The following is a 26,459-nucleotide window of genomic DNA, read 5'->3' as shown; positions in this document are numbered from 1 at the left end:
CCCAGTGGGCTGCTATATTCTCACTACTACGGCCCCCCAGTGGGCTGCTATATTCTCACTACTACGGCCCCCCAGTGGGCTGCTATATTCTCACTACTACGGTCCCCCAGTGGGCTGCTATATTCTCACTACTACTGCCCCCCAGTGGGCTGCTATATTCTCACTACTACGGCCCCCCAGTGGGCTGCTATATTCTCACTACTACTGCCCTCCAGTGGGCTGCGACCTTTTCAGATGAAATCCTGCGACAAAGGTCTCAATAACTGCACTGAATGTGTTAATCCCATAATGACACGACCTCAGTCCTGCCTGATTATGAGGGTCTCGCCCCCGGGACCTCCGCGTTCCTCCGTTTACTCATATATATTGTGTTGTATTGTTTTATCTTGTCGCAGCGCTCCTGCTCCCCACCCACCGCCATGACCCCGTACAAGCGTGGCTGGAGACCGTGCCCGGAGGTAGATGATGGGGGGAGGTCGCTGTGCCCACCCTGTACGGAGCAGTGTGGCTGTGCTGCTGCACCGCCCTCCCTGCGCCCTGCATGCTCGCTCTGCTCGTGCCGTGGCTTGAGTTGCGCCATTAACGCACCAGTAGACGTTCACCTACTGGCGCCGCTTATCTCACCGGAGGATTCACCGGCTGTAAATCCTCTGCGGCTGCGGACGTCTCTGATATTTCAGGCGGATATCGCCTGAAGAGCTCTGCTTGCTGCGACTGAATGCGGACGTTCCTATCCTGACCATGCGCAGCTGCAGGCTCCTTACAGTGCATCGGAGCTCTGCTTTCATTCACTGGCAGCAAGCAGAGGTTTTGGAGACGGTGAAGTTGTTGCGCAGAACTTTTCCCGTTGACGCAGGAGGGGCCCTTTAATAACTCACTTTAACCCTTTACCGTCTCACATTGCGGAAGGAGATGATAAAGCAGCGGCTGCACTGTCGTTAGTGGTAATGGCGGCTCTGCCCTTAACTTGCCACACGTGGGCCGCTCTCCTCTTTCCCGCGGAGTTATACCACAATTAACCCTCCACCTGCAGTGACCCCCAATATCGCTCCTCCCCTGACTGCAGGGACGTAGGAAACTGAGATATGTGCTGCTGTTTGCTGGCTCCTGTGCCACGGGAGAGGAGCCCAGCAATTCATTCGCCATCGCCCGGACACGTGGGGGCGACTGGCGGGATATTGGGCTTTACTGTAGGGGTTTAATAAGCTTTTGTGTTTTACCCTTTTTCTGCCAGCAGGGGGCTGCATTGCAGGGTATCCCGGGACCCTTATTGGGGGTCCCAGTTATTTTCTTAGGATACTTGACCCAATAATTCCTTAAAGGTGCCACTTTCTTAGATCAGCTGTGGCATCTGTAGAGGGTGCAGAACTACAAGTCCCAGCAATGACTTGTAGCTATAGGTGCAGAAGATTTGCTAGATCACTGTGCAGCGCCCCCTGCTGGCGGGAGATGGTCACAGCCGCTTGTCTGCAGAGCTAACTAATGAGTGAAGGCACTAACCCTGGTCACCTGGTGCCACCTGCTGTGTGCCGCCTCCTCCACGCTCCCTCTGCCTCTCTCCTAAAGTCGCTCTCTTCTTCCTGTTCCCCGGTGGTCTCTTTGCTGCTCCCCACCCTCCTCCCTCAGTTGCCTGTGAGGATGAAGAGGCCGAGGCTGAAGTGCTGGGGACTGGTCTTCTAGAGGCTGGCGCAGGAGGTGATGGGGACACGTCTGCAGATCTTGGTGACGGTACGTGGTCTCTTATCTTTCCCGTTTCATAAATAGACTGGGAAATTGGTTGTCAGACATCCCCCCCCGACTCCGACAACCTCTGTCCCGTTCTCCTGCTGCTGCATGTACCAGGCGCCATCTCCCTGCAAACGCCACTTCTAGGTGGAATCTGATTTCTGCCTATACTTGCAGTAACCTCAATCCTCCACCGGGTGGGGGGGGCACCCCGTCAGTCCGTTCTCTTCATCCCCTAACCCTTAATATCTTGTCGCCCAGATGACGACATCCCATCCGACGCGGAGGCCGAGGAGCGACTTCAGCAGTCAGAGAGGCTGAGGCTCAGACTGGAGGAGGGGTCAGATGCGCTTTCCAGCGGACAGAACGGTAAGGATCGGGGAACGTCATCGTGAATCTTAGACTCCACTTACGGCGCAGCGGTATAACGTAAATCCTGACTGGTGTCTTCCTGCAGAGTCGGACAGAGGTTCCTGTGCGGCTTCAGCGACCCCCGAGCCCGCAGTCTTCAGCCCTAAGGCGGAGAGTGAGAAGGTGCGTGTAGTCACCGCTGCAGGTTTTTACGTTCTGTGGCTTTTTCTTTTCTTTTATGCCTTACATTTGTGAATCTGAGCTGTTGTACGTCTAAACTAAGAGCCCCGTGCATGTTGTTAGCACCCCTAGTGGCCAGGTTAATACTTAAAGTGATGGACCTTTTGCTCCTGCAGGTCTCCGTGTTGACTCCCAAGGAGCGGACTTCACCCGTTGTCAGATTCTTCCCGGACCCCTACATCCCAAGAGCCGGCAGCAAAGCCTCAACTCCATTAGAACCGAAAGCTCTTACCCCTGTCTCACCGGTTTGCTCCCAGCCAACCCCATCACAAGAACTGATAACCCCAACATCTCCTGTAAAATCCCCATCAATTCCACCTCTCCTCCGACCCCTGAGGTCACCTGCTTCTCCTATATGCTCTCAGCCCTTACCTTCCACAGAGGTGGTCACCATTCCCCCCACCACCAAGCCACCTGTATGTCTGCAGCCAAGTCCAGTCATCACTTCCACCCCCCTGGCCAAGCTGCCTTTTAGCGGCCATGAAGTGCGGACAGACTCGTTGACCAGCCCCAATTCAGAAGAGGCTTTGAAACGTATTGACCTCATAGAGGAATTTTGGACAAAAAGTGCTGAGATTCGTCGTAGCCTCGGATTGACGCCGGTGGAGCGGAGCAGAACATCAGAGGTCAGTTTTCCATCCATGGATCCCTCTGCAACCAGAACCCCAGTGTCTAAGGCTACGCAAGGTGATCTGAAGTCTCCACCTTTGAAAACTCAGCACGTCCTCAAGAAAGTGAATCCCAATAGACTGGATCCTGAGCTCCTGTCACCTCTTACCCCCATTTCGCCATCTGAAAAGGAACTGAAGAGCTCTGAGGGTGAAAGGAGGGACCTGTCCACCAGTTCAGGTCTCGGGCTGAATGGTAGTAATTCCAATACTCGAACAGCGGCCAGTGAGAGTTTCAACACATCTGACTCTGCTCTGCTTACTCCACCTTCTAGTCCGCCTCCTCCCCCGCCACAAGGAGAAGAACCTGCTACACTCCAAAAAAGCCTAGCCTCCTGGCAGAATGGACCAGAATCCATCCCACCGCCACTTTCCCAGGCAAATGTGAAATCTCCAGATGTTCCTCAGCCCACGCCAAAATTGGAAGAAATTCGTAAGTCCTTCGTTGAGAGCGTGGACGAGATCCCTTTCGCCGATGATGTGGAAGACACCTACGATGAGAGAACGGATAACTCCAGCCTCCACGAGAGGTTCTTCACCCCTCCAACAAGTCGGGCTAAACTCCAGAGACTTCCCTTGACTAAGGAGAATGGAGAACTTCCATCTTCTGTAGAAAGAGGTCACCACAGAAAAAGACTTCTTCCGCAATTGACTCCTGAAGCTAAAGAGTTGGCCGAGGAGAGGATTAGGGCGAGGGAGAAGTCTGTGAAAAGCGCGGCCTTGAGGGACGCCATGGCCCAACAGCTTCACAAGATGAAGCATCTGGAAACCGTGCAGGCGTCTCACCGAGGGTCAGTTCTGTCTTCCACCAAACTCTCTACTCGCCTCCCTACAGAGTCCAGAGCTCTAGCCGAGGCGCCAACTCTCAGAATAGGGGCTGCAGAGGAACTTTTTCTATCGCCTCTGCCAGCTGAGGGCTCCATCACCTCATCGGAAGGTTCTGGGGGTGGAAAACCCAAGAAGAGGCCTTCATTGTTCTCCCCGAGGAAGAAGGAGAAAAAGTCCAAGGGAGAGATGAGCCGCCTGTCTGACAAACTGGACGACGGCACCAAACCCAAATCACTGTGGAAGTCTGTCTTCTCTGGTTATAAGAAGGAGAAGAAGAAGAAGAAGTCGGTGGATGAGAAGTCTACACCGAGCACTCCTTCTAGCACCAACACCGTGGACTCCGGGAAGGTCAAAGCGTCCAATGCGGTCCTCGGAGCAGGTAATTCACCCCACTTAGATTTTTTTTTTTTCCTTGTTTTTCAACACATTATTTGGTAAAATAAAGTCATCATTAAAACTACAAGTCATCCCGCAAAAATTAAGCCCTGGTTCACCTATCAGGACGGGAAAATAAAAAGTTATGGTAGGGGAAAAAAGTGGAAATGTAACCTGGTTGGAAAGAGGCTAACAAAGGTCTCCCGATCTTGTCTTGTAGAACTTCCGCTCAGACGACACCTGAGCTTCTCTGAAGACTCTGATCTTTCCAGTGATGACGTCCTTGAGAAATCCTCACAGAAGTCCAAGCGTGAGGTAAGCGGCTCAGCGCAGCGGCCGATGGCTTCACCACTTATCACTGGTGGGGTGAATATATTTTCATCTTGATCTCACGTTTCCATCTCTCAGCGCCAGCGCCATGATCCCAGTATTCATGTGGAAAGAGAAGAGGTATCGTCCTGGGTAGCTGGGGGGTTAGAGTGGTCTGGTGCTAGTTAGGATGGTCTGGTGCTAGTTAGGATGGTCTGGTGCTGGTTGTTACAAATCGCCTTAAAATGGTTATTTTATCACCTCGCCACTGAAATCCTAGACCATTGGGGGATCTCACACAGTGTCCCGCTCCCTCTGGTTGTGGCCGTTGGGGGTCTCAGTGTCCCGCTCCCTCTGGTTATGGCCGTTGGGGATCTCCGTGTCCCGCTCCCCCTGATTGTGGCCGTTGGGGGTCTCAGTGTCCCGCTCCCTCTGGTTGTGGCCGTTGGGGGTCTCAATGTCCCGCTCCCTCTGGTTGTGGCCGTTGGGGGTCTCAGTGTCCCTCTCCCTCTGGTTGTGGCCGTTGGGGGTCTCAGTGTCCCGCTCCCCCTGGTTGTGGCCGTTGGGGATCTCCGTGTCCCGCTCCCCCTGGTTGTGGCCGTTGGGGATCTCCGTGTCCCGCTCCCCCTGGTTGTGGCCGTTGGGGATCTCCGTGTCCCGCTCCCCCTGGTTGTGGCCGTTGGGGATCTCCGTGTCCCGCTCCCCCTGGTTGTGGCCGTTGGGGATCTCCGTGTCCCGCTCCCCCTGGTTGTAGCCGTTGGGGATCTCCTTATCCCGCTCCCCCTGGTTGTGGCCGTTGGGGATCTCAGTGTCCCGCTCCCCCTGGTTGTGGTCGTTGGGGATCTCCGTATCCCGCTCCCCCCCGGTTGTGGCTGTTGGGGACCTCAGTGTCCTGTTCCCCCTGGTTGTGGCTGTTGGGGACCTCAGTGTTCCACTCCCCCTGGCTGTGACTGTTGGGGTCTCACAAGTGTCCCGCTCCCCCTGATTGTGGCCTTGCGGATCTCTGTCCCACTCCCCCTGGTTGTGGCTGTTGGGGGTCTCAGTGTCCCGCTCCCCCTGATTGTGGCTGTTGGGGGTCTGTGTCCCTCTCCCCCTGGTTGTGGCTGTTGGGGGTCTCAGTGTCCCGCTCCCCCTGGTTGTGGCTGTTGGGGGTCTCAGTGTCCCGCTCCCTCTGGTTGTGGCTGTTGGGGGTCTGTGTCCCTCTCCCCCTGGTTGTGGCTGTTGGGGGTCTCAGTGTCCCGCTCCCCCTGGTTGTGGCTGTTGGGGGTCTCAGTGTCCCGCTCCCCCTGGTTGTGGCTGTTGGGGGTCTGTGTCCCTCTCCCCCTGGTTGTGGCTGTTGGGGGTCTGTGTCCCTCTCCCCCTGGTTGTGGTTGTTGGGGGTCTCGGTGTCCCGCTCCCTCTGGTTGTGGCTGTTGGGGGTCTGTGTCCCTCTCCCCCTGGTTGTGGCTGTTGGGGGTCTGTGTCCCTCTCCCCCTGGTTGTGGCTGTTGGGGGTCTGTGTCCCTCTCCCCCTGGTTGTGGCTGTTGGGGGTCTGTGTCCCTCTCCCCCTGGTTGTAGCCGTTGGGGGTCTGTGTCCCTCTCCCCCTGGTTGTGGCCGTTGGGGTCTCAGTGTCCCTCTCCCCCTGGCTATGGCCAGGAGGTGTTTCAGAGGCGCGGTGGTCTACCTCGTGCCTTTCCTCTCCTCAGTCTGTGGCACTGGAGACAATGGCCGAGCGCAGCGCCTCCTGTGGTGGCCGTATTCATCCTCCAGCTGCTGCCGCCATGTTTTTATGTCACAGTCCCGTATGTCGGCGTTCAGATGGGACGGTCCTGATTCGTCATTTGCTTCCCGGTCTGTGATTGTCTCGTCCGCTGTGTCCCCGTCGCCGCCATGTCCTGACAAACCTTGTTAATCGTTCATTCCCCGCCGCGCTAATTCTATTAATTGCGTTAATCACGAGCCTGGAAAATAGAAACATCGATGATAAAATGAGCATTGAGCGTCGGCGGCCGTATACGGTGTCACCCGCGGTGGAGATACACGAGGGAGGGGTGGAAATGGTGCTGTTGCCCACAGCAACCAATCACATCTCTGCTTTTGTTTCATAAATGCTCCTTGGTGAATGAAAGCTGCAATCTGATTGGTCGCTATGGGCAGCACAACAGGGTATATAGAATATATTCCTTTGGGCCGCCGTTGTCTCCGTTTTCCAGGCCCCAGACATTATTTTGTGCTTCTTGTGCGCAGCGTTGACAATGATATCATTTTACTAAACGCGGCCGACATCAGATTATAATATCCTGAGCGGTTATTACGAGCTCGCAGGTATTATAACTGTGTCACGCAGATTCATCATTCTAGTTGGCCTCATGTCAAAGCCAAAGCAGACGGAACGGGGGAGGGGTCGTCGGGGGCAACAACCAGATTCCTGCTTTTTACTTGTGCAGTCTAAAATCTAAACAGTGATCTGCTAGGGGCCAAGAGAGCGGTCACCTGCTTGGTTGCTAGGGGCCAAGAGAGTGGTCACCTGCTTGGTTGCTAGGGGCCAAGAGAGCGGTCACCTGCTTGGTTGCTAGGGGCCAAGAGAGCGGTCACCTGCTTGGTTGCTAGGGGCCAAGAGAGCGGTCACCTGCTTGGTTGCTAGGGGCCAAGAGAGCTGTCACCTGCTTGGTTGCTAGGGGCCAAGAGAGCGGTCACCTGCTTGGTTGCTAGGGGCCAAGAGAGCGGTCACCTGCTTGGTTGCTAGGGGCCAAGAGAGCGGTCACCTGCTTGGTTGCTAGGGGCCAAGAGAGCGGTCACCTGCTTGGTTGCTAGGGGCCAAGAGAGCTGTCACCTGCTTGGTTGCTAGGGGCCAAGAGAGCGGTCACCTGCTTGGTTGCTAGGGGCCAAGAGAGCGGTCACCTGCTTGGTTGCTAGGGGCCAAGAGAGCGGTCACCTGCTTGGTTGCTAGGGGCCAAGAGAGCGGTCACCTGCTTGGTTGCTAGGGGCCAAGAGATCCGTCACCTGCTTTGTTGCTAGGGGCCAAGAGATCCGTCACCTGCTTGGTTGCTAGGGGCCAAGAGAGCGGTCATCTGTTTGGTTGCTATGGGCCTGTAGCAGCCAGTAAGATTCTAGCTTTGTTATAGTGTCAGGGTGCGGGTTAGAAAATGAAAGCAACTATTTTATTGGTTGCTATGACCCAGTGACAACCAATTAGATTTCAGCTTTTATTTTACTAGTAGTGACGTGAAAATAAGCAGCGATGTGATTGGTCGCCCGGCCAGTGTCTGCCTTGGTTTATTGGATGTGAGGCCCTGATGTTTTGTGCTGCCGGGGAGACCTTACAGATGAGCCCAGCGCCTCCGGGCATGCTAGGAGTTGTAGTCCACAACAAGGTTGGAGACCACCACTACAAATCACTTTGTTGTCCTCTCTTCCCGGGGCCATACAGGCGGCCATGTTGGGCCATGTATGAGATTTGTTCCTCTGTAACACTCCCTGGCAGCCAATAAGCTGTTTTGTCTTTTTTTTTCATTCATTCTTCATGTCTTTATTGTTTAATGACTGTTTTTATGGATTAATTTTCATTTGCTTTAACCTGATTAATTTGCTTCGTTTTCCCCCCGCGGTTTGTGTTGTCAGTCGGTCTATGTCCCCCACGCTCTGGCGTTCAGACGGTCGTATTCATCAAAGGTAGTGACATCATTACGCTGCTACTCTGTCCATTCCTAAAGGGTTAACCCTCCGCTCTTCTGTGGCCCTCCTGGTCCCTGGGGTGCACAAGCTCCAAAACACGGCCCCCCGCACCTCTACTCCTGCATGATGGTAGTCACCCCTCCCGTGGACGCCCAGGCAGGGTGTGAGGGTTGGTGTGGCTCAGGGGGTGGGGAGAGGAGGCCGCCACTTCTTATTGGGGTCTTTCTTGTAGAATCCAGGTGACTTTTGTTTTGGGGATTTTGACGTTTTTTCCATCTACAGAAAACCTACACGGACGAGGAACTGAACGCGAAGCTCACCAAGAGGGTCCAAAAGGCCGCAAGGAGGCAGGCGAAGCAGGAGGAGCTGAAGAGACTGCACCGGGCACAGGTGGGTGCACGGGGGGATGCAGCGGGCACAGGTGGGTGCACGGGGGGGGGCAGCGGGCACAGGTGGGTGCACGGGGGGGGGGAGGCACAGGTGGGTGACGGCATGGGGGGGCGTATCGGGCACAGGTGCGTGACTGCACAGGTAGGTGGGTGACGGCACAGGTGGGTGGCTACACTGGGCACAGGTGGGTGATGGCACGGGGGTGACGGTAGAACACAGCCCCTTTTAAAGGGGTTGTATGGAGCATACTTGCAACCTATTCATAGGACAAGTCACCATTTCAGATTGTGGGGATCCGCCCCTCTCCACCGATCCGACACTGAGCCGTCCCCCTTTATCCCCCTTCACTGATCCGACATGGGGCCGCCCCACCCCCAACCCTTCCTCCACTGATCCGACGACACGGGGCTTCCCCTCCACCGATACAACACGGGCCCTTCCTCCACCGATCCGACACAGGGCGCCATCTCCCCCCTCCACTGGTCCATCACAGGGCTGCACACCCCCCTCCACCGGTTCATCATGGGGCTGCACCCCCCTCCACCGGTTCATCATGGGGCTGCACCCCCCTCCACCGGTTCATCATGGGGCTGCACCCCCCTCCACCGGTTCATCATGGGGCTGCACCCCCCTCCACCGGTTCATCATGGGGCTGCACCCCCCTCCACCGGTTCATCATGGGGCTGCACCCCCCTCCACCGGTTCATCATGGGGCTGCACCCCCCTCCACCGGTCCTTCATGGGGCCGTCCCACTTCCCACCCCTCCACCCCCATTGATCCAACGCGGGGCCGCTCAATTAATAATCACACCCTTTGCAGATCATTCAGCGGCAGCTGGAACAAGTGGAGGAGAAGCAGCGGCAGCTGGAGGAGCGCGGTGTGGCGGTGGAGAAGGCGCTGCGGGGAGAAGCCGGTAATTCTCTGTTTTGCCCTGATGCTGATCTCATTATTTTGAATCCTCTGGGGTGTCGGACATGGCACCGTCCTGTGTACATCCCGTATCACTGTGCAGCGGAGCTGCGTACCCCGTGCGGCGGCGGTCAGACCTGGCGTCTATACTAACCTCTGACACTTCTCTGCAGTGCTGTCTTGTGTCGTCCTCCCTATAGACAATGTCTTGGGCAAACAAAATTGCATCAATCTGGTTGGGTGTTTTCTATCAATCTCTTCATGTTTTACAAATGAACTTTGTCTTTTTAATTTGTCGGTTTTACAATATTAATCTCTTCTCACTCTCCTCAATTCTGAGAATCCCATGTGTGAACACCGAGCTATAAAAACCTGTATGTACCTACTGTAATGAGATGTCCCTAAGACTTGTGGTACTTTACACCTCAATTCACACTGCGGCACACACGGCTGCCACCAGGTGGTGCTGCCTCTCTTTCACGTCATTAGTGCTTTACAGCTGTTGTCCAGCAGTGCGGCGCCTCCCCACCACTTCTGTACGAGTTACTAGTACTTGCCCAAGGTGTTTGTTCTTGGCCATTGTGCCCTTGTTATATTGGCACATTATATAACCCTATATCCTATGATGGCAACAGCAGAGGTCGCCTGTAGTCCTGACCTAAACTAAACATGTGAAGAACAACTCCCATCATCCTGAGGTCTTACATATCATCATCTTAAGGAACCGTCCCATTTTGGGGTCTATGGACATTTGATACAACCAGACTCTGATATAGACGTGTCACAGCTGAGCACTCGTCCCCCCGAAACTTTCATGCAAATCTTAAGCTTGTAAATAATGATTGGCGTCATTCATCTCTAATATATCGTCCACGTGACTCCTCCTCGTCCTGTTTTTTTATGTTCCTTTGTTTTCAGACTGTTCTTCATATCTGTGTAACCCGACTAATCCATTGTAATCGCATCACCAGGTTTGTTATAGACATTTTCTACCGAATGTTTCCAATTCAGAGCTCCAAATCCTCTACAGTCATAAAGATAAATAAATTCTGTCTGCTTCCACCTCTAGGGGGAGCTCCCTGTATACAGAGATACATGATAAGATCCTGTCTGCAGCCACCACTAGGGGGAGCTCCCTGTATACAGAGATATATGATAAGATCCTGTCTGCAGTCACAACTAGGGGGAGCTCCCTGTATACAGAGATACATGATAAGATCCTGTCTGCAGCCACCACTAGGGGGAGCTCCCTGCATACAGAGATACATGATAAGATCCTGTCTGCAGCCACCACTAGGGGGAGCTCCCTGTATACAGAGATACTTAAGATTCTGTCTGCAGCCACCACTAGGGGGAGCTCCCTGTATACAGAGATACATGATAAGATCCTGTCTGCAGTCACCACTAGGGGGAGCTCCATATATACAAAGAAAGATGATAAGATTCTGTCTGCAGCCACCACTAGAGGGAGCTCCCTGTATACAGAGATACATGATAAGATTCTGTCTGCAGTCACCACTAGGGGGAGCTCCCTGTGTACAGAGATACATGATAAGATTCTGTCTGCAGTCACCACTAGGGGGAGCTCCCTGTATACAGAGATACATGATAAGATTCTGTCTGCAGCCACCACTAGGGGGAGCTCCCTGTATACAGAGACACATGATAAGATCCTGTCTGCAGCCACCACTAGGGGGAGCTCCCTGTATATAGAGATACATGATAAGATCCTGTCTGCAGCCACCACTAGGAGGAGCTCCCTGTATACAGAGATACATGATAAGATCCTGTCTGCAGCCACCACTAGGGGGAGCTCCCTATATACAGAGATACTTAAGATTCTGTCTGCAGCCACCACTAGGGGGAGCTCCCTGTATACAGAGATACATGATAAGATCCTGTCTGCAGTCACCACTAGGGGGAGCTCCATATATACAAAGAAAGATGATAAGATTCTGTCTGCAGCCACCACTAGAGGGAGCTCCCTGTATACAGAGATACATGATAAGATTCTGTCTGCAGTCACCACTAGGGGGAGCTCCCTGTGTACAGAGATACATGATAAGATTCTGTCTGCAGTCACCACTAGGGGGAGCTCCCTGTATACAGAGATACATGATAAGATTCTGTCTGCAGCCACCACTAGGGGGAGCTCCCTGTATACAGAGACACATGATAAGATCCTGTCTGCAGCCACCACTAGGGGGAGCTCCCTGTATATAGAGATACATGATAAGATCCTGTCTGCAGCCACCACTAGGAGGAGCTCCCTGTATACAGAGATACATGATAAGATCCTGTCTGCAGCCACCACTAGGGGGAGCTCCCTATATACAGAGATACTTAAGATTCTGTCTGCAGCCACCACTAGGGGGAGCTCCCTGTATACAGAGATACATGATAAGATCCTGTCTGCAGTCACCACTAGGGGGAGCTCCATATATACAAAGAAAGATGATAAGATTCTGTCTGCAGCCACCACTAGAGGGAGCTCCCTGTATACAGAGATACATGATAAGATTCTGTCTGCAGTCACCACTAGGGGGAGCTCCCTGTGTACAGAGATACATGATAAGATTCTGTCTGCAGTCACCACTAGGGGGAGCTCCCTGTATACAGAGATACATGATAAGATTCTGTCTGCAGCCACCACTAGGGGGAGCCCCCTGTATACAGAGACACATGATAAGATCCTGTCTGCAGCCACCACTAGGGGGAGCTCCCTGTATACAGAGATACATGATAAGATCCTGTCTGCAGCCACCACTAGGGGGAGCTCCCTGTATACAGAGATACATGAGAAGATCCTGTCTGCAGCCACCACTAGGGGGAGCTCCCTGTATACAGAGATACATGAGAAGATTCTGTTTGCAGCCACCACTAGGGGGAGCTCCCTGTATACAGAGATATATAAGATCCTGTCTGCAGCCTCCACTAGGGGGAGCTCCCTGTATACAGAGATATACAAGATCCTGTCTGCAGCCACCACTAGGGGGAGCTCCCTGTATACAGAGATATATAAGATCCTGTCTGCAGCCACCACTAGGGGGAGCTCCCTGTATACAGAGATATATAAGATCCTGTCTTCAGCCACCACTAGGGGGAGCTCCCTGTATACAGAGATACATGATAAGATCCGGTCTGCAGCCACCACTAGGGGGAGCTCCCTGTATACAGAGATACATGATAAGATCCTGTCTGCTGCCACCACTAGGGGGAGCTCACTATACACAGAGATACATGATAAGATCCTGTCTGCAGCCACCACTAGGGGGAGCTCCCTGTATACAGAGATACATGATAATATCCTGTCTGCAGCCACCACTAGGGGGAGCTCCCTGTATACAGAGATATATAAGATCCTGTCTGCAGCCACCACTAGGGGGAGCTCCCTGTATACAGAGATATATAAGATCCTGTCTGCAGCCACCACTAGGGGGAGCTCCCTGTATACAGAGATACATGATATGATCCTGTCTGCAGCCACCACTAGGGGGAGCTCCCTGTATACAGAGATACATGGATAAGATCCTGTCTGCAGCCACCACTAGAGGGAGCTCCCTGTATACAGAGATGCATGGATAAGATCCTGTCTGCAGCCACCACTAGGGGGAGCTCACTATACACAGAGATACATGATAAGATCCTGTCTGCAGCCACCACTAGGGGGAGCTCCCTGTATACAGAGATACATGATAAGATCCTGTCTGCTGCCACCACTAGGGGGAGCTCACTATACACAGAGATACATGATAAGATCCTGTCTGCAGCCACCACTAGGGGGAGCTCCCTGTATACAGAGATACATGATAATATCCTGTCTGCAGCCACCACTAGGGGGAGCTCCCTGTATACAGAGATATATAAGATCCTGTCTGCAGCCACCACTAGGGGGAGCTCCCTGTATACAGAGATATATAAGATCCTGTCTGCAGCCACCACTAGGGGGAGCTCCCTGTATACAGAGATACATGATATGATCCTGTCTGCAGCCACCACTAGGGGGAGCTCCCTGTATACAGAGATACATGGATAAGATCCTGTCTGCAGCCACCACTAGGGGGAGCTCCCTGTATACAGAGATGCATGGATAAGATCCTGTCTGCAGCCACCACTAGGGGGAGCTCCCTGTATACAGAGATGCATGGATAAGATCCTGTCTGCAGCCACCACTTGGGGGAGCACCCTGTATACAGAGATATATAAGATTCTGTCTGCAGTCACCACTAGGGGGAGCTCCCTGTATACAGAGATATATGATAAGATCCAGTCTGCAGCCACCACTAGGGGGAGCTCCCTGTATACAGAGATATATAAGATTCTGTCTGCTGCCACCACTAGGGGGAACTCCCTGTATACAGAGATATATGATAAGATCCTGTCTGCGGCCACCACTAGGGGGAGCTCCCTGTATACAGAGATACATGATAAGATCCTGTCTGCGGCCACCACTAGGGGGAGCTCCCTGTATACAGAGATACATGATAAGATCCAGTCTGCAGCCACCACTAGGGGGAGCTCCCTATATACAGAGATACATGATAAGATCCTGTCTGCAGCCACCACTAGGGTGAGCTCCCTGTATACAGAGATACATACGATTCTGTCTGCAGCCACCACTAGGGGGAGCTCCCTGTATACAGAGATATATAAGATCCTGTCTGCAGCCACCACTAGGGGGAGCTCCCTGTATACAGAGATACATGGATAAGATCCTGTCTGCAGCCACCACTAGGGGGAGCTCCCTGTATACAGAGATACATGATAATATCCTGCCTGCAGCCACCACTAGGGGGAGCTCCCTGTATACAGAGATACATGATAAGATCCTGTCTGCAGCCACCACTAGGGGGAGCTCCCTGTATACAGAGATACATGGATAAGATCCTGTCTGCAGCCACCACTAGGGGGAGCTCCCTGTATACAGAGATACATGATAATATCCTGCCTGCAGCCACCACTAGGGGGAGCTCCCTGTATACAGAGATACATGATAAGATCCTGTCTGCAGCCACCACTAGGGGGAGCTCCCTGTATACAGAGATACATGATAATATCCTGCCTGCAGCCACCACTAGGGGGAGCTCCCTGTATACAGAGATACATGATAAGATCCTGTCTGCAGCCACCACTAGGGGGAGCTCCCTCTATACAGAGATACATGATAAGATCCTGTCTGCAGCCACCACTTGGGGGAGCTCCCTGTATACAGAGATATATAAGATCCTGTCTGCAGCCACCACTAGGGGGAGCTCCCTGTATACAGATATATATAAGATTCTGTCTGCTGCCACCACTAGGGGGAGCTCCCTGTATACAGAGATATATGATAAGATCCAGTCTGCAGCCACCACTAGGGGGAGCTCCCTGTATACAGAGATATATAAGATCCTGTCTGCAGCCACCACTAGGGGGAGCTCCCTGTATACAGAGATACATGATAAGATCCTGTCTGTAGTCACCACTAGGGGGAGCTCCCTGTATGCAGAGATACATGATAAGATCCTGTCTGCTGCCACCACTAGGGGGAGCTCCCTGTATACAGAGATACATACATACGATTCTGTCTGCAGCCACCACTAGGGGGAGCTCCCTGTATACAGAGATACATGATAAGATCCTGTCTGCAGCCACCACTAGGGGGAGCTCCCTGTATACAGAGATACATGATAAGATCCTGTCTGCAGCCACCACTAGGAGGAGCTCCCTGTATACAGAGATACATGATAAGATCCTGTCTGCAGCCACCACTAGGGGGAGCTCCCTGTATACAGAGATACATGATAAGATTCTGTCTGCAGCCACCACTAGGGGGAGCTCCCTGTATACAGAGATACATGATAAGATCCTGTCTGCAGCCACCACTAGGGGGAGCTCCCTGTATACAGAGATACATGATAAGATCCTGTCTGCAGCCACCACTAGGGGGAGCTCCCTGTATACAGAGATACATGATAAGATCCTGTCTGCAGCCACCACTAGGAGGAGCTCCCTGTATACAGAGATACATGATAAGATCCTGTCTGCAGCCACCACTAGGGGGAGCTCCCTGTATACAGAGATACATGATAAGATTCTGTCTGCAGCCACCACTATGGGGAGCTCCCTGTATACAGAGATACATGATAAGATCCTGTCTGCAGCCACCACTAGGGGGAGCTCCCTGTATACAGAGATACATGATAAGATCCTGTCTGCAGTCACCACTAGGGGGAGCTCCCTGTATACAGAGATACATGATAAGATCCTGTCTGCAGCCACCACTAGGGGGAGCTCCCTGTATACAGATAAGCATGATAAGATCCTGTCTACAGCCACCACTAGGGGGAGCTCCCTGTATACAGAGATACATGATAAGATCCTGTATGCAGCCACCACTAGGGGGAGCTCCCTGTATACAGAGATACATGATAAGATCCTGTCTACAGCCACCACTAGGGGGAGCTCCCTGTATACAGAGATACATGATAAGATCCTGTCTGCAGCCACCACTAGGGGGAGCTCCCTGTATACAGATAAGCATGATAAGATCCTGTCTACAGCCACCACTAGGGGGAGCTCCCTGTATACAGAGATACATGATAAGATCCTGTATGCAGCCACCACTAGGGGGTGCTCCCTGTATACAGAGATACATGATAAGATCCTGTCTGCAGCCACCACTAGGGGGAGCTCCCTGTATCCTCCTAGTGGTGGCTTCAGACAGACTATGCATGTGCAGAGGGTTTGGAGCTCTGTTCCAGTAAAACAATCTCCTGATACAGATACATAATGGATCAGCAGAATTATACGTTCTGTTCACACTGAGCTGTTGCTCTCGTCCTTTATTCGCTTCCGTCTCCTGGATAGACGTGTGCTGTATGTGATAGTGTGGAGATGATGGGAGTAGTTGTACAGCCGGCGCCCGCAGTGTCGTCTTCTGCACAATGTGTTGCATAATGTCCTCTGTTCTCCTTCTCTGTAGCTTTCTTCATCTCTTCTGTCTCCTCCTCCTCAGCTCCCGCTCCTCTCCTCCTCCTCCTCAGCTCCCGCTCCTCTCCTCCTCCTCCTCAGCTCCCGCTCCTCTCCCGGGGCCCCTGTATCTTTCAGGGCCCCCATATCTCACTGCACCCCTTAACTTAATCCCTGAATCACCTCCCAAGCTCCAGCCCGACCTCCCCACCTTACCCCTAGCCCACCATCACTGTCCCCACCTTGTTACACCACTCCCCATCCTCCGCCCCTGCCCCCATCCGCTGTACCCCTCTTCTGACACTACATTAACCCTTTCACGTCCTCTTTCTGTCTCGCGCTCTCTCTGTTGTCAGTGCAATAACTCTCTTCACAATTCCTTGTTGTAGACTATTGGGGAGAGTCTTATTACAGTGACCTCATCGATTTGCACCTGGGTGGTATGTATGCCCAAACCGCACCCCAGTACTAACCCACATGCCCCCTATTACACCTCCCGACCTCAAAGCCCAACCCCCCCCCCCATGGCTCCTAAATCCCGAAACAACAAGAAGAAACTGTAATAACATCCCCCGATATGTAATATCCTGGTGTAATGTGCGAGCCGTGTATCTAATCCTCTCCTGGTGTAATGTGCGAGCCGTGTATCTAATCCTCTCCTGGTGTAATGTGCGAGCCGTGTATCTAATCCTCTCCTGGTGTACTATGCGAGCCGTGTATCTAATCCTCTCCTGGTGTACTGTGCGAGCCGTGTATCTAATCCTCTCCTGGTGTACTGTGCGAGCCGTGTATCTAATCCTCTCCTGGTGTAATGTGCGAGCCGTGTATCTAATCCTCTCCTGTGTGATACTGTCTGCTGAGCTGTATCTAATCCTCTCCTGGTGTAATGTGCGAGCCGTGTATCTAATCCACTCCTGGTGTAATGTGCGAGCCGTGTATCTAATCCTCTCCTGGTGTACTGTGCGAGCCGTGTATCTAATCCTCTCCTGGTGTACTGTGCGAGCCGTGTATCTAATCCTCTCCTGGTGTACTGTGCGAGCCGTGTATCTAATCCTCTCCTGGTGTACTGTGCGAGCCGTGTATCTAATCCTCTCCTGGTGTACTGTGCGAGCCGTGTATCTAATCCTCTCCTGGTGTACTGTGCGAGCCGTGTATCTAATCCTCTCCTGGTGTAATGTGCGAGCCGTGTATCTAATCCTCTCCTGTGTGATACTGTCTGCTGAGCCGTGTATCTAATCCTCTCCTGTGTGATACTGTCTGCTGAGCCGTGTATCTAATCCTCTCCTGTGTGATACTGTCTGCTGAGCCGTGTATCTAATCCTCTCCTGTGTGATACTGTCTGCTGACCCGTGTATCTAATCCTATCCTGTGTGATACTGTCTGCTGAGCTGTGTATCTAATCCTCTCCTGTGTGATACTGTCTGCTGAGCCGTGTATCTAATCCTCTCCTGTGTGATACTGTCTGATGAACTGTGTATCTAATCCTCTCCTGTGTGATACTGACTGCTGAGCCGTGTATCTAATCCTCTCCTGTGTGATACTGTCTGCTGAGCTGTGTATCTAATCCTCTCCTGTGTGATACTGACTGCTGAGCCGTGTATCTAATCCTCTCCTGTGTGATACTGTCTGCTGAGCTGTGTATCTAATCCTCTCCTGTGTGATACTGTCTGCTGAGCCGTGTATCTAATCCTCTCCTGGTGTAATGTGCGAGCCGTGTATCTAATCCTCTCCTGTGTGATACTGTCTGCTGAGCCGTGTATCTAATCCTCTCCTGTGTGATACTGTCTGCTGAGCCGTGTATCTAATCCTCTCCTGTGTGATACTGTCTGCTGAGCCGTGTATCTAATCCTCTCCTGTGTGATACTGTCTGCTGAGCCGTGTATCTAATCCCCTCCTGTGTGATACTGACTGCTGAGCCGTGTATCTAATCCTCTCCTGTGTGATACTGTCTGCTGAGCCGTGTATCTAATCCTCTCCTGTGTGATACTGTCTGCTGAGCCGTGTATCTAATCCTCTCCTGTGTGATACTGTCTGCTGAGCCATGTATCTAATCCTCTCCTGTGTGATACTGTCTGCTGAGCCGTGTATCTAATCCTCTCCTGTGTGATACTGTCTGCTGAGCTGTGTATCTAATCCTCTCCTGTGTGATACTGTCTGCTGAGCCGTGTATCTAATCCTCTCCTGTGTGATACCGTCTACTTAGCTGATGGAGGAATCTGAATGAGGGGATGGAGCGATCTGTGGGAGGGGGAGAAATGAGGAGGGGGGATAGGGGGTCTGGAGGAGGGGGAGAAATGAGGAGGGGGGATAGGGGGTCTGGAGGAGGGGGAGAAATGAGGAGGGGGGATAGGGGGTCTGGAGGAGGGGGAGAAATGAGGAGGGGATAGGGGGTCTGGAGGAGGGGGAGGAATGAGGAGGGGGGATAGGGGGTCTGGAGGAGGGGGAGGAATGAGGAGGGGGGATAAGGGGTCTGGAGGAGGGGGAGGAATGAGGAGGGGGGATAAGGGGTCTGGAGGAGGGGGAGGAATGAGGAGGGGGGATAGGGGGTCTGGAGGAGGGGGAGGAATGAGGAGGGGGGATAGGGGGTCTGGAGGAGGGGGAGGAATGAGGAGGGGGGATAGGGGGTCTGGAGGAGGGGGAGGAATGAGGAGGGGGATAGGGGATCTGGAGGAGGTTGGATCAGTCTGGATGGTGTACACGGGAAGGCCTGAGGGTGCTGGGTATATTACTATGGTAGTAATTCTGCCCGTGCTTTGGTCGGATCGTCTCGTGCCCCCGGTGACTGATCCCTTTGGTGCTTCACACACGGGATTCTAGAACTGGCGGAGTGGCCGGGAACTCGAGCCTTTGGCCACTAAATATTTTTTTTCCCACAATTCCATTTGGTTTCATTCAGCGCTTGCTGAGTCTGGTGTTATACCCTGTGCGGCCTGCAGGTGTCGCTGCTGAGCAAGGGTGGTGGCTGACCACTGCCCTTGGAGCTTGTTACCTTTCAGTGGGGATCTAGGACTTGTCTTCATAAGATATTAATTACGGGGGTGGGGTGGCTCTGCCCTGCAGTGGGTAATCAGCGGGGGTCCTGTGCTGCGGCCCTGGTTTGGGGTCTATTTTCCTACATTTTCTTCTTGCTGTCACCTGCTCTCACTCTTTGTACTTTCTGCTTTCTTTCCCTGTTTTGTCCGATCCTCCCCGATGTCCCCTCCCCCGCCGCTCTGTTTTCTGTCTCCACCATCTATTTGCCCCCATATGTCATTCTCTCAAGTTGATCCCATTGTGGGGACTCCGCGCCGCAGACCCATCTCCTTCTGCCCCTGCTGTGTCCACGAAGGTAACGTAGCTCCACGTCCCAGCTGTGTCGCCAGGTTATCAGTGTGAGAGACCCCCGCGTCCCGATCCTCCCCTGCCATTGCCTGGTGTCCGCCAACCCCCCCTCCCGGCTGCTGTGTGCACGATCTCTGCATGACCGGCTTCTCATCCCCGGACTCGTAGACGGGACGCCATCTGCGGGGTCCCTCCGTGTCCACCTCTCGGGGGTCTCGCTCTGCTTCTGTGTCTGTTTCCTCGTTTATCATTTTTTTCTGTTCTTTTTATTTTTTATTCTGAATTTTGAGCAAAAGAAAAAAAAAAAATTAAGTCCAACATTCTCTGACTACGACTACGTGAACCAAGATTTTACTGAGCTTTTCGTCTTCCCCCATAAACATCCTAAGATGTTGGGGAACTTTGGGGGTTAATGTGGTGCTTGTGTTTTTTCCTTTTCCCCATTCCCGTGGGGAATCGATCCCCCGGTAATATCAGGGCCCCCCGGTATGTGAGGCGCGAGGCTTTGTGAGGACACCGTGATGATTACGTCTCTTTTATTCGGACCCGGAGGCCGATACGTGGTGCCCCCTGAGCTGGACCCTCTGTTCTCCTGTACGGATCCCCTCAGTAGTGCCCCCTCCTGTCTGCTCGCCTCCATGTTTGGCTTTGTGTCTCTTTTTGTTTGCTCCATCGCCTTTTTCCTCCGGTCTCGGTTCCCAGACGGTGAACGTTGAGTCTGTTACAGGAATGGGCAAGAAGGACGACCCCAAACTGATGCAGGAATGGTTCCGGCTGGTGCAGGAGAAGAACGCGCTGGTCCGATACGAGTCCGAGCTGATGATCTTGTGAGTCTGTAACTGCGTATCTCAGCCTGTCGTGTGTGATACTGTCTGCTGAGCTGTGTATCTAAGCCAATCATGTGTATCTAAGCCTTTCCTGGGCCTACAGCAGGTTCTGGTCTTCTGATTTCTTCCCGTTCTGTCTCCTCAGCGCCCGAGAGCTGGAGCTCGAGGACCGGCAGAGTCGGCTACAGCAGGAGCTGCGGGAGAGGATGGCGGTGGAGGGTGAGTGGCCGATCCTAGGCAGAGAGGCTTCTGGGAATGATGTCCGAGCTCCCGACCTCCTCAGTAACCGGACCCTTCCTCCCTGTTCTTAGATCCAGACTTGAATCAGTGATTGATTTCGGGGGCGGGGCTTACAATGGTGCGGCCACGCCTCTTCCTGTTACATTTACCACGTGCAGTAAAGTGCTCCGCTTTTTGTATTCCGCCCACAGACCAGCTGAAGAGCGAGCAGGAGCTGACAGACGAGAAGCAGATCCTGAACGAGATGCTGGACGTGGTGGAGCAGCGGGACGCGCTGGTGGCGCTGCTGGAGGAGCAGAGGCTGCGTGAGAAGGAGGAGGACAAGGACTTGGAGGAAGTGATGTTATCCAAAGGCTACAACCTGAACTGGTCCTGAGGGTCCTTCCTGAGCTGTCGGGACCCCTCGTGGCGAGGGGTCGGTGTGTCTTAAACGTGGCGGTCAGCCGAGAGCTGTGCTCCTTCCCGTGGAGATGTTACGCGGCCCCGTTAACCCTCGCACAGCACTTTACAGTGCGCAGATAATGGAGGCAGAGATTCCCACCGAAGGGACCGGACTTTTTTTTTTTTTTTCCCCCGCATACAGTTCGCCACTGAGATGATGTTCGGCACTGCGGCCTCTATTCAGGTTTACAATACGCTGCCATTTCCAGTGGTGCCGGGCGCGGACCACGCGGGACCCTCACCCCGTACTACAGCGGGGATGCAGTTGAGGGATTTGGCCACTAGGTGGCTCCTCAGTCGTCCTCTCCATAGAAGGTTTTAAAGGAATGTCGCTCGTTTTATTGTAAGGTGCCCCCCCAAACGGTGACTGGTGGGTGTCTGCGTTCATAGGGGCCGGCGCCGAAAGCCCCCCATTACGCCAGTGTAGTCGCAGATTGTATCCGGCGTGATTGATGAGGATCTCGCCACCTTCTACCCCTTGGAACGACTGAGCAGCGCGATATCAACATCGCTCAGTCCACGAGACCCCCGCCGTCTCGTAAAGGCTCTTCCATCACCGTGCTGCCCTGGGCAGCCATTTTTTAACTCTTTCAGGACACAATGGGTTAACGACGCCTGCACTGTGGATAGCTCTTTCCTTTTTTTGTTTTTCTTATTCCAACCTCCAAAGATTTATTTTTTTTTTTTTTAATTCCTCAAAATGTCGAGGTCAGATGTGCACGGCGACCAATCAGAGTCCACCTTTTCCAGCACAGGAAATGAATGCTGGCTCCTGATTGGTCGCCACGGGCAGCTCCTCCTGCTTTTGTCTTCTGTTTCCGCCAATAATAATTGACCTTGCTGGGTGTGTCACAGTATCGGAGTCTCCCATTGGTCTGTCTTGAATGTGGCGGAAATACTTGGAAATTAGAGCAATACCACCGAAGGTCACACGCCACGGCCTCGTCAGTCTCGTTCTTAAAGGGGCGGCTTTTTTTTTTTTTGTGTGTGTGTGTGTTACCCATAAGCCTGCTGCATTGTATGATACGACTGAATGTCTTCACGTTTCTGAGGCCGCGACACTTTTTTTATATTTTATGTTACATAGCGGATATTGATTGTGCTGCGGACGTTCGTCCCGGTGTACCGCGCACCGGGGGTTTCCGCGTCATCACTGCCGCCATCACCAAGCTTCCGAACAATACTACAGATGGGTCTAAAATCAGGAACGTCGGCCCCGCAACATGGTGGACGGTAGCGTTTATCGTGGGTCACCTCACCTGACGGTAACTTGTTACCCCCCAGGACCCCGTAATGAATCGCGCCATCTACATGCACGTAACGCAAGATGCCGCAGTTGTACTCCACCGGATCTCAGCCGGCGCCATTACTTGTCCGTACCGGCTCTTTAAAACTTAAAAGGGGTTTGAACAAAATTTAAAACGAACAAAAAAAAAAAAAAATCCAGCTCTCAAAATGAAAAACTGCTTGCTACGTTATTAAGGAGTTAAAGGAGAAGTCCATCGATGGAGGCCGGCGGGGAGAAGCTGAGTTATCAGGGTCAGGGTTAGTACCAACCAATCACAGAGCAGCTTTCATTTTACCAGAGCAACCAATCACAACACAGTTTTCATTATTCCACCTCCGCTTTAGACATGAAAGCTGCTCTGTGATTGGTCGGTATGGACAGCAACTACACCGTGACCCCAGAGAGTTGGCGGCTTCCTCACTTTCGACTTCCCTTCATTAAATTCCATGCACCATAGGAATCGCAGTGAGAGGGACTAAGGGGGCGGAGCCTGACAGCCTCAGTGCTAGGCTCCACCCCCTCAGGCTCCACCCCCTGCTCTATGGAGGCCTTTCTGCTACAGGTCAGGTTCGGAAGCCAGGACACCTGCTGCTCTGCACAGCCCCCGACCAACCACAGGGGTCTGTTCACCATGGTCTTTCTGCTTCTTGGTGGAGGAGGGGTGATAGTCACCCGTCTGGGCACCTGGTCACTCATTGGTGACCCTCTGCCTCAGTGCCCAGGCGGGCGTCATCTGGCTCCTCCTCTTCTGGGTCTCATCCCCCTGAGATTTGCGCAGACACTGTTATCACTTTGGTTTAATTGTTTTTATTTTTTTTTGTTATTAACTTATTTTTTAATACTTGAAAGAGATTTGCTGTTTTGTATATAAAAGGTTCAGAACTGAAAACTGCGTCCTGTCTCTTTAAATATCTCCTGATGTGCGTCCCCATGACAACACTTCCTGTTTAGCAGGAGCAGAGCACTCAGATATGTGATAGGATTCAGTGCATGTACCACAGGCTACAGGAGGCAGTCACCTCCCCCAGTGATGGCTGATAACAGGGAGTAATAGATTGTAGTCTCCTGTGCCTCCCCCAGTGATGGCTGATAACAGGGAGTAATAGATTGTAGTCTCCTGTCCTACAGTCACCTCCCCCAGTGATGGCTGATAACAGGGAGTAATAGATTGTAGTCTCCTGTCCTACAGTCACCTCCCCCAGTAATGGCTGATAACAGAGAGTAATAGATTGTAGTCTCCTGTCCTACAGTCACCTCCCCCAGTAATGGCTGATAACAGGGAATAATAGATTGTAGGTCTTTTTTATTTATAGAAGAAGAACATTACAGGACACAAAACATAAGAACAAAACTGCAGAACAAGACGACAAAAACCCGACACAAATCACAGAAAATAGAAGCAAAATAAATCAAAACAGAAATATAAGGTCCGACCTACAGAGAAAGAACAAAATCACCGTCACCCCAGGAATATATACATAGAGAAGAAATAACTATTATAAAACCTATAAGACCCCCGGCCCAGCTTCATTCATACTACTATATACAACCCCACACAACGCTCACACCGTCCTATATACACATAAAACACCGTCCTATATACAAGATTATATACAATAAAACACTAAACCTAATATAACGTATATACAACCGGACACTAACACTAACCTACTGGTCCCACTGCCTGACCTTAGTCACCCCCTTACCGCACCTCATTCACACCACAGAAAAACAAAAATAACAATATATACAATAGTGACCTGGACAATTTTTTTTTTTTTTTTATATTATATTTTATATATTTTTTTTAATTTTTTAATATATATACATAAAACACAGACCTACACTAACTATCCCGCCACCCCTGATCCAGCTCTGGCCACAAAGTTCAGGATTACTCCGAGCTAGGATCAGGCCCCAAAGTTTTTCCCCAGGCGGGGCCTGGACCAGGCCAGATCAGTCCTCTTATCACCGCTGATGAAGAACCCCCCCAAATCCCCACCCAACCTAACTAAAACCCCCTATTATACATTATATACAATATATACAGAACACAACCTACACACTCACCATCCAAGGCTCAAGTTCGATGCCGGCAAACCTTCTATTCAGGAGACAGAAATACAAAACAAAAATCTAGGGTGGAAAGACATCAGCCCACCACCAGGATATAGGAGTACTACCGGACTAAGGCACCCTGAAGGAAAAGCCCCTCCAGAGACGGGCCGCCCTCCGGGCACCCAGTCCTTCATACTCCAGAGAACGTACCTTCACCAGGTCACCTAGGATGTTCCTACAGACTTCATCTACATGGAGGATTTTACTCTGCGTCGAGACTAAAACTCGTGCGTTCCACGTGAAATACCTCACCACTGCGCTGACTATGAATAAAGTGTCTCGGTCCCTTCTCCCAAGGTCTCCGAACGCTCCATAGGCCCACCCGGCGTAGGACAGAGTAGCCAGCCGCGGCCAACCAATGGAAGCCCCCACCCTGTTGTACACCTCTGAATTAAAGGGACAACGAAGCAGGAAGTGCTCCATGCTTTCCAGCACGTTAGCACAAGCCTCACGGGGGCAATTCCTGTCCTCGGAGCTCCTGTACTTCAAATTGTCCCTCACATACAGCTTACCATGGAAGCAGCGCCAAGTCAAGTCCCAGTACTTCTTGGGGATCCTGCTAGAATTTAACAAACTCAACCCAACCTCCAGATCCCGACTTGGGCAGTCTTTGAGGACCAATGGACTGCCCAAGGAGATACCCGTGTGGTGTGCGGAGATCCTTCACTCTTCCCCCTGTCTCCCATTCCTGGAAGAAAGGCTGAAACCATCCCTTGCAGGAGAATACCCACGGAGGAGCCCTCTCTTTCCAGAGGTTTGCCACGTTCACTTTCAAGAAGGTGTTCACTAGGAACACCACGGGGTTCACCATATTCAAACCCCCTAGTCTCCTCGTGCGGTAAGTGACCTCCCGCTTGACTAGGTTCAGTCTGTTCCCCCATAACATCTGGAAGAACAGACTGTAGACCCGTGTCCAGAGAGGCTCTGGCAAGACACAGACGCTGCCCAGGTAGATTAGCAAGGGGAGCAGGAAAGCTTTGCACAGGCCAACCCTTTCCCTCAGGGTCAAAGACCAACCCCTCCATTGGTCCACTCTTTGGGCGACACCTTTGATTCTGCCTTCCCAGTTTTTCGTGGGGTAATCACCCTGGCCGAATTCGATGCCCAGGACTTTGGCATGTTCTTGGGGTTCGGGGAGGGTGTCCGGAAGATCAAACCCGGGATCTCCGCCTCCCAGCCAGAGACTCTCACACTTATCCTGGTTGACCTTGGACCCGGATGCCTCCGAGTAGCGCTCCACTTCTGACATCACCGCCGCGGCCTCCTCTTGCGAAGAAACAAAGACGGTGACATCGTCCGTGTAGGCCACCACCCTCAGGATAGCCTCCGGCGCCGCCCCGCCCATCCGCACCCCCGCCAGCGGTCCACAATCGATCCTTCTGAGGAAGGGATCGATCACAAACGCGTAAAGCAAAGGGCTAAGAGGACAGCCCTGACTGACACCTGATCCTACCCCGAAAGGTCGTCCAATCCACCCATTCACCAGAGGGAAAGTCTCAGCCCCTGCATACTAGGTCTTAAGCCAGTCCACAAACCCTCCAGGCAGACCATACCTCAAAAGAGTGGACCAGAGGTACTCGTGGTTAACCCGATCAAAGGCTTTTGCCTGATCCAGGGTCAGCAAGAACCCCTTCCAAAGGCCCGCCCTGCCTTGTTCCACGGCCTCTCGGACACCTAGAACAGCACTAAAAGTGCTACGGCCAGGAACGCAACAGTGCTGAACCTCCGAAAGGAGCCGGGGTGCAAACTTCACCAGCCTGTTGAAAAGTATCTTAGCCAAAATCTTCCTGTCCACATTGAGAAGTGCTATGGGACGCCAGTT

At 52.5% G+C, this 26,459-nt stretch overlaps 1 protein-coding gene across 25 annotated transcripts in view; it reads left to right on the top strand.

Moving 5' to 3' along the window:
• Positions 1-23,408, top strand: part of MICAL3 (microtubule associated monooxygenase, calponin and LIM domain containing 3) — an 86,098-nt gene extending 62,690 nt beyond the window's left edge. For 10 of the 25 annotated variants that reach the window (XM_073650416.1, XM_073650436.1, XM_073650435.1 and 7 more), the window contains 14 exons: positions 396-458; positions 1,627-1,728; positions 1,987-2,094; positions 2,183-2,259; positions 2,433-4,191; positions 4,408-4,502; positions 8,098-8,148; positions 8,434-8,541; positions 9,362-9,455; positions 16,792-16,842; positions 19,665-19,730; positions 20,451-20,550; positions 20,696-20,769; positions 20,982-23,408. In XM_073650416.1, coding sequence (XP_073506517.1) covers positions 396-458; positions 1,627-1,728; positions 1,987-2,094; positions 2,183-2,259; positions 2,433-4,191; positions 4,408-4,502; positions 8,098-8,148; positions 8,434-8,541; positions 9,362-9,455; positions 16,792-16,842; positions 19,665-19,730; positions 20,451-20,550; positions 20,696-20,769; positions 20,982-21,166 — 2,933 coding nt within the window. In that variant the 3' untranslated portion in view covers positions 21,167-23,408. The remainder of the gene's footprint in view (positions 1-395; positions 459-1,626; positions 1,729-1,986; positions 2,095-2,182; positions 2,260-2,432; positions 4,192-4,407; positions 4,503-8,097; positions 8,149-8,433; positions 8,542-9,361; positions 9,456-16,791; positions 16,843-19,664; positions 19,731-20,450; positions 20,551-20,695; positions 20,770-20,981) is intronic. The other 15 variants (XM_073650440.1, XM_073650437.1, XM_073650421.1 and 12 more) reach the window with 8 other exon arrangements.
• The last annotated feature ends 3,051 nt before the right edge of the window (positions 23,409-26,459 follow it).

The sequence above is a fragment of the Phyllobates terribilis genome, unplaced genomic scaffold, assembly GCF_046119375.1.
Source record: "Phyllobates terribilis strain yellow unplaced genomic scaffold, ASM4611937v1 Scaffold_10__3_contigs__length_209671492, whole genome shotgun sequence".
Lineage (NCBI taxonomy): Eukaryota > Metazoa > Chordata > Amphibia > Anura > Dendrobatidae > Phyllobates > Phyllobates terribilis.
The sequence above is the reverse complement of the archived record's forward strand: the minus strand, read 5'-3'. Positions and strand labels throughout refer to the sequence as shown.